The 13,117-nt window shown below is 29.1% G+C and overlaps 1 protein-coding gene across 1 annotated transcript; it reads right to left on the bottom strand.

Moving 5' to 3' along the window:
- Positions 1-1,175: 1,175 nt before the first annotated feature.
- Positions 1,176-2,925, bottom strand: LOC21409717 (keratin, type II cytoskeletal 5). The gene is made up of 2 exons (XM_010110594.2): positions 2,868-2,925; positions 1,176-1,826 (listed from the first exon to the last, which is right to left on the bottom strand). Exons 1-2 carry the CDS (start codon positions 2,876-2,878, stop codon positions 1,436-1,438), a joined length of 402 nt encoding a protein of 133 aa, XP_010108896.1. The 5' UTR covers positions 2,879-2,925; the 3' UTR covers positions 1,176-1,435.
- Positions 2,926-13,117: the final 10,192 nt, after the last annotated feature.

The raw sequence follows: 13,117 nt of genomic DNA on the forward strand, positions 1-13,117 counted from the left end.
ACATGAAAGTTGTTAAAAATAAAATAAAAGTTTGTAAAAATTAAGAGCAAGTACGCAAGTACAAGTAAAAAGTAATCGGATTATTTAGTAGGTACATTTACTCTCTAACATTTCAACATTTCAGTCTTATGCCCTAAACTTTCCAGGCTTGGACAAGCTGCCCCAAAACTTCTCATTTTGACCAGGGTTTTTGGAGCAATTGCCCCTCAAACTTGTCCTTTTGGAGCAATTGCCCCTCAAATTTGTTATGATTTAACAAATTACTTCTAAAATTTTTAATTTTAATAAGTTACTTTCTGAATTTATAAATTTATTGTAATGTACCTCATTTAACTAAATTTGTTCAAAATTTTTATTAATTTAAGGGATTAAAAGCTGATATGTTAAAAAATTTGTCTTACATTTAAATTGAAATTTTGAAATTTTTGGGTAAACATGCTTTTTTGACATTAATTTAACACAATCATTGTCAAAATAAAACACATTGCAACAAATTTACAAGTTAATGAGACAACTTGTTAAAATTAAAAATTTAAAGGGTAATTTACTAAACTACGACAAGTTCAGGGACAAATGTGTTAAAAACCCTTTTGGCAATTTATACTCCACCCCAAATTTGCTAAACTGTAGCAAATTGAACTTGAGAATCCTAATTCAAATCCCAACTTATCTCTCAATTCCACAACGCATACCAGAATTCATCGCCAACAAAGAAAACTCGCGGAACAACATTCAAGAAGGGAAAGAATATATGAAAAAACCATTTGTCAAATGTTGGACTAAAACCAGAGCACCAAGGCATTTGCAAACACCTCCTTAATATAATTGAGAGAAACTTAGGTTGTTCTTTCTAACAAAACTCAAAAAAAATTAAAACTCAAGTTACAATTTTATTTAAGTTCACGTTCTTTTAACTTCAAACTTTATTTAATTTTATTCAAATTATAACTCAAATTCAACTCAAAAACTACACTCAAGTCACACTCTAAAAAAACAGACCTTTAACCCTCCTTTATATCATAATCTGATAAGCAAATAATCTTAACCGCATTACAGAAATGGATAGAAACGTCTACACATAAACATTTATTATTAATAATTCGATACTTATCTACTAACAACAAAAATAGAAAGAGATTATACCAAAACTAAAATGACATTATAATGACATTTAAGTAATTTTCTTTTTTGGCACAGAAGATTATTTCATTTTGTAACAAAAATAACATTAAGCAAACAGAACCACTGTTATGGCCACGGGGAAGCAGAATGTAAGTATAAGCTCTCAAATAAAAAATGGAGAGAAAAGCAAGTTCTGCAATGATTTTCATGTTTCAAAAGAAGCAAAAGGTCAAAATCATTGATCGGAAAAATCACAAAAACCTCAACAAATCAAAATCACCCAATTAAATTTCATAATATGGAAACCAGTAAATCATATCTGAATCAAACCCCTTTTGTTGGAATCCGAATCGTGGTCGGACAAATCAGACTCTAGGGATTCAAGCGAATAGCCATACCCGAATCCTTGTCCGAACCCAATCCCCAACCCGACTCCGCAACCGAGTCCGATGCCGAGCACGAGCTTAAGGTGGTTCCACTGGGGACCACCGAATCCGAACCCTCCGACGAGACCGAATCCTAGTCCGACGCCGCACCCGATCCCGGCTCCGGCCCCGGGACCCAACACCGATTCCTGTGCTCGTTGGCGGCTGCGATCGAGAAACTCGGCGACTGGGAATCGCTTTTCGCTGTTCCGCTTCTTGTTCAGTTTGCTCTCGTTCCAGTTCCACAAGGCATTGGAATCGCCCTTTGGGTTTCTGGATTTCGGCTTCATTGAGGAACTTGATACTGAAAGAAGGTGAGCAACTTTCGCTGGGACAGCTGCTGTTGACTGTTGTTTCTTATCCACTTGAAAAATGGGTATTTTCTATTGTTTTTCTATTTTACGTTTAGTTTACTGATTTGAGTTTATAATTTTAATTAAGATATAATTTTATGTTAAATTTTTTATTATTTTTTTAGCTGTTATGAGTGTGAGATCCGCACGTTGCTGTGAAAATCAGTGTTATATTATATAATAGTTGTATTTAAAATATATTTATATATATACATGTATTATATAGCATTGTATTACATGATAGATATAAAATTTGTACAAATATATGTATGCATACATATATAGCGTTATTATTTAGAATATTTATATATATAGAATGTACAGACAAAAAAAAAGGAAGTTGTAGTCCCTCAGCATTTCTTTTTTTTAGCTGCAAGCATAAAAATGAGGAAAACAGTTGTAAATATAAGTGTTAAAAGAAGTGAAGGTGGCTAAATTATATAGTATGAAATAAGTATTATAAAAATATTTAAAGTACCTTGTTCTTGGGCGTTTCGTAGATTGTCTTGTTGTTCTTGATTCAGGACTGAAAGAATGGAATAATCTATAGATATGTTTTGGAATAAATTAATAATCTTTGTTGTGTTGAATGTGATTTACCTTGTGCTAGGCTTTTTTGGTGTTGGAGTGTGTGGATCAAATGTGGCTGGTGTTGATAGCTGGGATGATGGTATAGCTGGTGGGCTGAAAAAGGTGAAAATTTTTAAAATTGTTATTAATATAATATAAATGTTATTTATGTATAGTTGCTGGAAAATTTTGAAGACAATATTTACCTATGTGGTTTTTCTGTTCCTGCAGTTAATAGTTTGGGTGGCGATGATGGAATATGGATGTCCTCAAATATTTTAGAAATTAATGTACTCATTTGGGTGCCTCGTTGTTGGAAAAAGATCTGGAAGATTTTGGACTGTTCTCGGATCTGATCGATAGCTGGTGGTATTATAAATGGATCGGGTTTCTGGATTTCGGCTTCATTGAGGAACTTGATACTGAAAGAAGGTGAGCAACTTTCGCTGGGACAGCTGCTGTTGACTGTTGTTTCTTATCCACTTGAAAAATGGGTATTTTCTATTGTTTTTCTATTTTACGTTTAGTTTACTGATTTGAGTTTATAATTTTAATTAAGATATAATTTTATGTTAAATTTTTTATTATTTTTTTAGCTGTTATGAGTGTGAGATCCGCACGTTGCTGTGAAAATCAGTGTTATATTATATAATAGTTGTATTTAAAATATATTTATATATATACATGTATTATATAGCATTGTATTACATGATAGATATAAAATTTGTACAAATATATGTATGCATACATATATAGCGTTATTATTTAGAATATTTATATATATAGAATGTACAGACAAAAAAAAAGGAAGTTGTAGTCCCTCAGCATTTCTTTTTTTTAGCTGCAAGCATAAAAATGAGGAAAACAGTTGTAAATATAAGTGTTAAAAGAAGTGAAGGTGGCTAAATTATATAGTATGAAATAAGTATTATAAAAATATTTAAAGTACCTTGTTCTTGGGCGTTTCGTAGATTGTCTTGTTGTTCTTGATTCAGGACTGAAAGAATGGAATAATCTGTAGATATGTTTTTGAATAAATTGATAATCTTTGTTGTGTTGAATGTGATTTACCTTGTGCCAGGCTTTTTTGGTGTTGGAGTGTGTGGATCAAATGTGGCTGGTGTTGATAGCTGGGATGATGGTATAGCTGGTGGGCTGAAAAAGGTGAAAATTTTTAAAATTGTTATTAATATAATATAAATGTTATTTATGTATAGTTGCTGGAAAATTTTGAAGACAATATTTACCTATGTGGTTTTTCTGTTCCTGCAGTTAATAGTTTGGGTGGCGATGATGGAATATGGATGTCCTCAAATATTTTAGAAATTAATGTACTCATTTGGGTGCCTCGTTGTTGGAAAAAGATCTGGAAGATTTTGGACTGTTCTCGGATCTGATCGATAGCTGGTGGTATTATAAATGGATCGATAAAGCCTTCGTCAATTGTTAGTGCAGAACATGATTTTTTTTATTAATGCCTGCGCGGTTCTGCCAAAAGTGATGACCTCTATGTCTCTAGTATGATCTTCAATTTGAATTGTTAATTTGTACCTGTAACATATATACATATATATATGTATATTTTTTGTAATGTTTTTATTTTTTTATTAAAGCAAATAAAGATATGTAATAAATAAAAAGGGTTTGGTAATAAATCTATTTACCATGGAGAGGGCGTTGACTTTATATGGTCATGACTGTCGCACCACCAACCTATTCTTGCTTGCTTTAATTGTCGGTAACATATGGGGCAAGAATTGTAGAACCATCCTTGAGATGTCGAGAAGTTTACTATTGTTGCTCTCACAATGAATTTTTCACCATGTATAAAAGAGATAATAATTTTGTTTAAAATTGTTTACTAAGTATAGTAAAAAAATGATAGGAAAGTTAATAGTACTAATCAGATTATTTTGTGCATCCAATGTTTTGAATTCGTGTATTGTTCTTCTATTTGCCGATATTTGTTCTTCAATTGTTTGGATAGGTGTTTTTGGGGATGGTAGGAATTCAATTTGTTGATTTTGATGGGAAAATCTGTACGTATAAAAATATGAATAAGGTCAGGAAAGTATAAATAAAATGTATTATTATTTAATATGATCAATTTATTATAATATATTTTTTGTACATGTATGTTTATCTTGTTTTTAATGTTGTTGTTTCTGGGATATTCGGATCAATATAGAAAATCGTTGCTGATAGACTCGAAACATATGAGTTACCTTGAAATATAATAGAGTAAATAATAAATGTATGCTATTTTATTGTATATGTGTATATAAAGAAGTTTAAATAAAGTAATGTTGAAAATACCTAGATACTGCTTTGTCAACATTGATGAGAAAACAGCCACAATTGGTGCCTTTAATGCTTTAAGGACATTCTCATCAAACTGATCGCCTTTATGTCCCCAGAGGCTTACCTGCAGTTGTTCATTTCTGTAGGAAAAAAGTGGTTTATAAAAATGAGTAATTAAATCGAACGATAAAAGTGAGGAAAAATTGTATTCATGTTAAATAGTTGTAATGAATAGTAAATGTGAGGGAAAAGAGCATGAAATTATTATACCTGATGTTTTGTATTGTTATGGATCGCCGTGTTGTTGGTCTAGTGCTGACATGTGTATGCTCGAGTGCCTGGACACTTGTTAATACACCAATAACATCTAGTATTATATATAAATAGGAAAATTCTGTAAATAAATATTCAAGAAATTTTTATAGTAATAATAAAATAAGTTAAGTAAGATAGTACATGTTAATATCTCAGTATTATTTATTTTTTGATATAACTAGTCGAATTCTATGAAGTAGAATTTGTGAAATGGGATGTGTGGTGCGTCTTCCATAATTGGAGTAAAGGATGTTGCTCGTGCAAATTGAATCATAGCACTATGTGGAACGACTTTGTATGTCGGTTTATTTTCAGTAACATAAAAGTTACTAATATTGTATATATTGCCTTGCACAATTTTTTAGAAAATATAGTCCGAATCTCGTGCTCGAATTGTACCCTATATTGCCTCATGCTGTAAATAAATAATAAGAGTAGAAATTTATTCAATATTAATAAATATTATATAAAATAATATGTAATATAATATTTTAAAATTTTAGTACCTCTTCATCAACCAGGATACAGTCAAGGCTTATCAGGCGTCCTGAGACAAAATCGTTGTTTGTCCATATTCTGCATACTCGTGCTTGTATTGTTTCGTAGACCTCATTTGGTTTTAGTGCACGAATATGTGTTGTCATATTTTCTTAGTCTTGAAAAAAGTAAATAAGATGTTGTTATAATGACAAATATTCTATTTGAATTTATTGTTAAAAATGTTATATTAAAAAAAATTTAATGTTGTGAAGAATATAAGGTGGTATATATTTTGTATATATTTATTTATGTGATGTTATGTAAGATTTCTTTGTAGACAATATTTTTTATATGATTAGGATAATTGTTGTTTGAATCATTAAGTAATATATATAAGCCTTTTGGATTTGTCACTCTAGATAAAGCAACATATAATTGACCATGGCTAAATATTTGTTTTTCTAAAAATAGTCCAACTTTATTCAAAGATTGTCCCTGACTTTTATTTATTGTTATTGCATAACATATTTTTATAGGGAATTGGCATCTTTTTAAAGTAAATGGCCATTTAGATTCATGTACAGTCATTTCTATTCTTAGAATATAAACTTTATCAGAAATATTATTTGAAGTAATGATCTGTCTTTTTATTATTTTATTTGTTAACTGTGTTACGATAAGTCTAGTTCCATTGCATAGTCCAGCAGATTGATTTAGATTTCTCAGAAGCATTATTGGAGTTCCTAGTTTAAGATTTAGTTCATGTGGTGGTAAACCGTTGAAGTTTAAGTTGTGTAAAAATTCTTGAGGATATAAGAGATTTAGTTCTTCTATGTTTTTTGATGAAGGTAGTATTGTGTCATAACTATAATAAGTTTTTAGCTCATTAGGTACCAAGGATAATATATGTTTATTTATATCGTCGGCGGTTTTATTTTTCGGCGTTACAATTGCGCGTTGTTTTAGGTACTCAACGTTACTAAAATTGTTGTTAAAGTTATCGTATATTAATGTTGTTATTTTCTCAATTGGATCTAGGTCGAAATCAACATAGTATTTCTTAAGAATTTTTATCCATGTAATATCCTCATTTTCTAAATATTTTATTCCTTCAGCAGTACCATTTCCAATGTCCAATGTCCATTTTGAAAAATTTTCAATTTCTTTTTTTTCTTCTGATGTTGTATTAAAATGTTTTAATCGCATATTTTTTGTTAATGTTAAAACCTTAAAGTGTGACCATAAATATGAATTATTTATGCATGCATCTATTATGTGTTCTTTTGTTCCGGTAGGTAAAATAGGTAGGATTTGTCGAAAATCACCCCTAGAATAACTGTCATTCCGCCAAATGGTTGGTCAAAATTATTTCGTAAATCCTGAAGTGTTTTATCTAATGCTTCAAAATAATATTTATTAGTCATATGTGCTTCATCCCATAAAATTAATGATGTTTTTTCAATTAAATGTGCTAATTGTGTTCCTTTTTTTATATGACATGTTGAAAATTTATCTATTGATAATGGTATTCGAAATCTAGAATGCGCAGTTCTTCCTTTGGGCAATAATAGTGATGCTATTCCTGAAGATGCGACAGCTAGAATTATTTTATTATTAGATCTAATTTTTGTTATAATTGTATTCCACAAATATGTTTTCCCAGTCCCTCCATGGCCATAAATAAAAAATAAGTTGTTTTGTTTATCAATAACAAATTCTAAAATCTTATAGTAAATAATTCACTGTTCATTGTTTAAATTTTTTTCTAACAAAGAATTTTCTATTTTTAATTTATTTATATCATAATTTAAGTTCTTTTCTTAAAAGTTTATTGTTTAAATCATTTATCAGTGAACCAGTAGGTAAGGGTAGATTAAAATGAGCTAAAGTTGATGAATTTAGGTTTAACAATTTTTCTAGTTCATGCAATATAAAATTATATAATTCATTTTCTGGTATTTCAAAATATGGGTTGTTAAATTTTTTTTTTAATTTTGTATAAGATATCATCAGTCATAAGTTTCCTTTTTTTCGATTAATTTGAGTGGGTTATTTACATTGCAAAATAATAGTATAATAATAAATAAATATCGTAGCTGTGATGATGTATACCAAAAAGATGCTTCTAATATTGATTGTTCCCATTCTCTGTCATCTCCTAATAAACCTAATGCATAACATGATGCCTGATATGTTTGATGTGTTATGTTATCGATAGTTCGAAGATTTTCAAAGCTTGTTATTCCTTTTCGATGGTTTAGTAACAATTTTAGATAATATAATTCTCCAGAGTTTGGATGAATATAATATGATCGGCCTATTGTATGTCCTATTTGTCTAGAAGACCAATATTTATATCTGCTATTCCAAACATACTTAGTTAGAAATTCATTATAAGTTAGATTTCTAGCATTGATATCATTTTTATTCATTTCCATCCATTCAGTTAGAGTTGTTTTATGAATATCTGGTTGTTTCATTATATTGAGTAGATGTTGGTTTGATCTAAATGTTATGTTTTGCATTTTTGGTAAATGTATTGACAAACGTTGAATGGTTGGGTTTCTATGGTGTATTGGATATTCGTATAAACGCCATAACGCTTCATAGGGTGTTATGTATCTACAATTAATATAGTTTTTTATTTCATCTATTTCTTCATAAATAATTGCCCCACACTTTTCTGTACAAATATTTTCCTCTATGACTGCTCTTATTCTATCAGGTCCTTTTGTTAAATATTTAAATAAATATTTTATAAGCATTGACTGAGAACAGTTTTCTACATTAATGTGAGCGTTATATTTAAGACATAGATCTATATTATGTGGGACAACATATCTATTATCTAATTTAATACCATCTTTTTCAACGTAGAAATTTGTAGCTCTTCTTTTATAATTGACAAATCTATTTTCCTCAATATATGTTTCATTTTTAATTTGTTTCGGAAATTTTTTGGAACATTCTGAGTCCTTCATACATTGAGCAGTTGGTTTTGCTATTCCACATGGTCCATGCATCATAAATTCAGCAACAACATTGTATTTTATTTTGTTTTTTTGTGGGTCAGGAATTTCGGCGAAAATAAATTTATCTATTTTTGATGGATCATGTAGTTTATCATCGGTATGTAACCAAAACAAGAAGTGACAATGGGGCAAACCCCGTTTCTGAAATTCTATTACGTACAGATCTACAAAAGTTGAACAGAAAATTTAGTTTAGATATTTTTAATAGAAGAAATATCTAATATTATTTAATGTTTATAGATAATTAAAAAAACACAGATATCGAAAGAATATACTAACCTGCTACAATTCTTCCGAAAATGTTTTCATTTTTTATTGTTGATAAAAAATGTTCTAATTTCATTTTAAAAACTCTTACGAAAATATCAGGTCTATTTACAGAATTAGAACCAGATATTTTTATTAAAGCTCTAGTAATTTCTGGCCATTTTGGATTACATGTAAATGTTATGAATAAATCAGGATTTCCATAATATGTACAAATACCATTGCATCATGGTAGTTTTGGATCATGTATCTAGGACTTCTAGAATGACTAGAAGGAAGAATAATTCTTTTACCTATTGCCTGTGCATTTGTATCTCCTTTTGTAATAACATCCTGAATTCCTTGATAAAATTCTGATCTTAAATTTTTTTGATTTTTTCTAATGTAATCAAATCTATCTTCCTCTACACAGGCATATGCATCAACTACATATTGTTGTAATAGTCTTCCACTTCTAAATAGGATATCACTTTGATTTTGATGTTCTAGTAATTGATAACAATAAAATTCTTTCATGGAAATTCTTTTTCTTTTGTATGTGGTATTTATGTTATTTACATGATATTTTAAATCTGTTCTATAACCATCTTCTCCATAAGGAAACAATAATGGATACTGAAGAGGCATATAAGAGGGATGTAACTTTATGATTCTTTGTAAAGAATTTGTTTTATCTTCAATTATAATGTCTTTTCCTTGTTCGTATTCACCAATATCTCCAACTATTAGGCAACCTATATCGTTTGAAGTCGGTAGTTCATATTGATTATTATCTGTATTTCTTCGATTTATAAGTCTTAGTTTCATGGATGGTAATTTATCTTCTTCATATCTATCTCTTATCGATCGGAAAATTTTTACTAAATTATTTGTATTGTCTAACATTGTAATTAAATGTTCAATTATTATTTTTATTAAATCTTTTTATTCATTTTCAAATGAGAATGAAGCCATTCGATTTTCAATTTCATTTTATGTATCATATATATATAATTGTGCAAATTTAGGAGGATTGTTATCAGTTGGAAGAAGAGATCCTATTAAATGATGTATTTGTCCACTCATCTTAAAAATATAAGGACCGATAGAGTTTTTTGGGAAATTTTCTATATTACATCCAAATGATGTAAATGCAAACATGGAATTATAAATTCTAATATTTTTTCAAAAATGTGTACTCAAAGATCCTCCATAATAATTTGGTAGATTATATAGTATGGAAGGAATATCTTTAATAAAAGGTATTCTAATCTTTCCTTATCTACAACAAAGATTGAATTTAGGTGGGTTACTTCCTTTGATTCGTTCATTAAGCCAAAAAAGAGCACCACAATAATGGCAGATATAAGAATAGTTTCCAAAGTCGGTATACATGTTAGTATCACCTAAGAAAAAAAATTTAGATCAGTTTGTAATAATTTTTTTTCCCTTAAAAAATGTATTATTTAGTATAAGTAAGAAATTTATGATTTTCTGTGTTGTTTTCAATTGCTGATGCACGAACTTGTTCAGAAGATTGGCTTTCAATTTCAGACGCATGTTGCATAGATTGGCTTTCAATTTCAAACATATGTAGTATATGTCTGTTTTCAGTTTGGGTCATATGTTGCATCACATCAACTCTGGATCGAGGGATTAGTGTGGTTGAATCTCTTATACCAGAACTTGATTTACTTGAGTAATCAGTATTTACAACTGTTGAATCCTCGTCCGTAAGTGAGATGATACGACGAACGTGGTAGTTAGATTTTATGGCCCTTTTTTTAGTTCTTTTCTTCGGCTCCATCTGTGTATTATAATATATTATGATATAATAAGCTAATTTGTAAGCTTTATATTTATGTTAGAAAAGATTATGGCATATGAGCTTATATTATTACTATATTAAGTAAAACAATATAACGAATTTTATTTAATGAATAAGATAAACGAAATGTACATAAAACGATAAACAAATATTTATGAGAATTTTGTAATTAATAAATAAATGCTATAAATTATTATGATATAAAAGAATATAACATATATAAATTGAATATATAAATTCAGAAATAAAAGTAACAAATTTATAAATATTTTGTAATAATAATATCATAAATGACAGATGAGAAAAAATTAATTGATTATAACCATATATAGTATCCTCCAATATTGTATTGTATTGTAAAGTAAAGCAAGCATATTTTATTATAGATTAAGTCAATAAATATATTTAGTATTATCGATAGCAACCTTGTCTAATTTCATAAATAAAGATTTAAATAACAAATACATAAAATTATAAAAATACCTGGAATGCTGTGTAAATAGCAAATCGAAGCTAACCAAATCGGACTTTATACAGAAACGATGCTTTGCTATGAAGATAGAGCAGGTAACGATTTATATTCAACTGTCGCAATATAATATGAAGATAGAAAATTATCAAATCTGTTTGAAAATAACATATTAGGAAAAAAATTTATTACCACATAATGGTTACAATATGTTAAGGAAAAAATATATGGGGAAAAATAGAACAACTACATTTTAAAATTAACCTAATTATATTAATACGCTACAAACATAAAAATTCAGGAAAAAAATAACTAAAACATATTTAGAGGAAAAAATAAAGCCAGTAAAATATAGAAAAGGAAAAAATTCAGTTTTCAAAATAGAAGGGGAAAAAATTGTCCGATGTTAGATGATATTATTATCTTAAAAGCAATTGTGTTGGACGGTTCCAGCTTTACTTAGTACAAACAGATTGGATAGCTCTTTTCCTTGCTGTTTCGAGGCAAATTCTTTGGACTGCCATAATGTCCATTTGGTCTCTGTTTTTATTTCTCACTCTGGGTCCTTTAATGGTTTGTAAATAGTGAATTAAAAAATAAACAAAATATAATTATAAGAAATTACATATACTATTTTACATGCTTTGAAAGAAAGATAAGCCATTAGGGCTTTCTGAGAAAAAATACAACAGAATAAGAAACAAATTAATATACAAATTTATATCTCAATTACATCATAAATTTAGAATTGCGAATTATTTCATGCCCCTGCAAGGAATTTTTGGGATTCCCTCTTGTAATGTTTCTTCAAACAAACTTGTAGCTTATTTCCCGAGACATAATAAGAAAAAAATAAAAATAGTATGAGAATATATTTTTTGAATATACAAAGCATAATTTGTATAAGGAAGTCAGATTATTTTAAAGTAAAGCTGAGAGCAATTTATAAGTACAAAACGGTAGTCAACAGGAGGGAAATAGCAGTGAATTAGCAAATCTGGATTATGAATGAAGAGTAGCCAAGTACAATCAATGAATATCAGTGACTAAAGTATAAATAGTAGCGAATAGTGAAAAGTAAACTGGAAGGGAAAAGTTGTGCAGCACAGATAAGGAAAACAGAAAAGTATAAAATGAAGTTATATACATAACATGCAGTAATATACACAGCTGGCCCCTATCTTACCAAGAAATTTATGCCGTAAGTAAGAAATTTGTATATGCATTTGGTTCAGGTTATATTCAGTTGTTGGAAACAATATATACCTTGAGTAATTGAAACAAAATATGGCAATACACATGGCTACCAGCTATATTATCCAGAAATTATGCCATAAGTAAGACAAAAAAGTATAACTTAGAATAGCAATAAATTGTTGAACAAAATCTATTTGCTGTCAATACTATGTACTATAAGTAAATTTTAAAAAGTTCGGCAATATACATGGCCAGTAAACATATTATTAAGGAGTTTATGAAAGTAGAATATGTTGCTATAACTCTGAAACAATAAGGACAACATCAATGATAAATATATCTGTAATAACAATTACGCAGCATATGTTAACAAAAAATGACATATAATATTGTTGGTTGCCGAATCGAATTCGGCTGCGGAAGCGCGGTGGTGCGGGGAAGAGGCGGATCGTGTATAACAAAAATTTTCATAAAACTTTTGAGATACTCTATAGATTATATTAATTTATGCACGAATAAATTAATCTCATTAACTTATATATATCAAGAACTCAATCAGGAAAAATACCTGGAAGCCGACTCGGATGATAACTTGAGTTCTTTGACCACGAACAGTCCTTGCTCCAATCTTTGTGTTTAGAAAACTAATGTCTTCCACATCAATTCCTAGAATCCACGAAGACGTGTGTGTGGGCACACATGAGACAAAACGGGTTACAATAAACACTCAAATTTCCACAAACACCATCACATGCACAATGTGGAATTTTTGGAGAAAA

This window comes from Morus notabilis, unplaced genomic scaffold (assembly GCF_000414095.1).
Source record: "Morus notabilis unplaced genomic scaffold, ASM41409v2 Scaffold518, whole genome shotgun sequence".
NCBI lineage: Eukaryota > Viridiplantae > Streptophyta > Magnoliopsida > Rosales > Moraceae > Morus > Morus notabilis.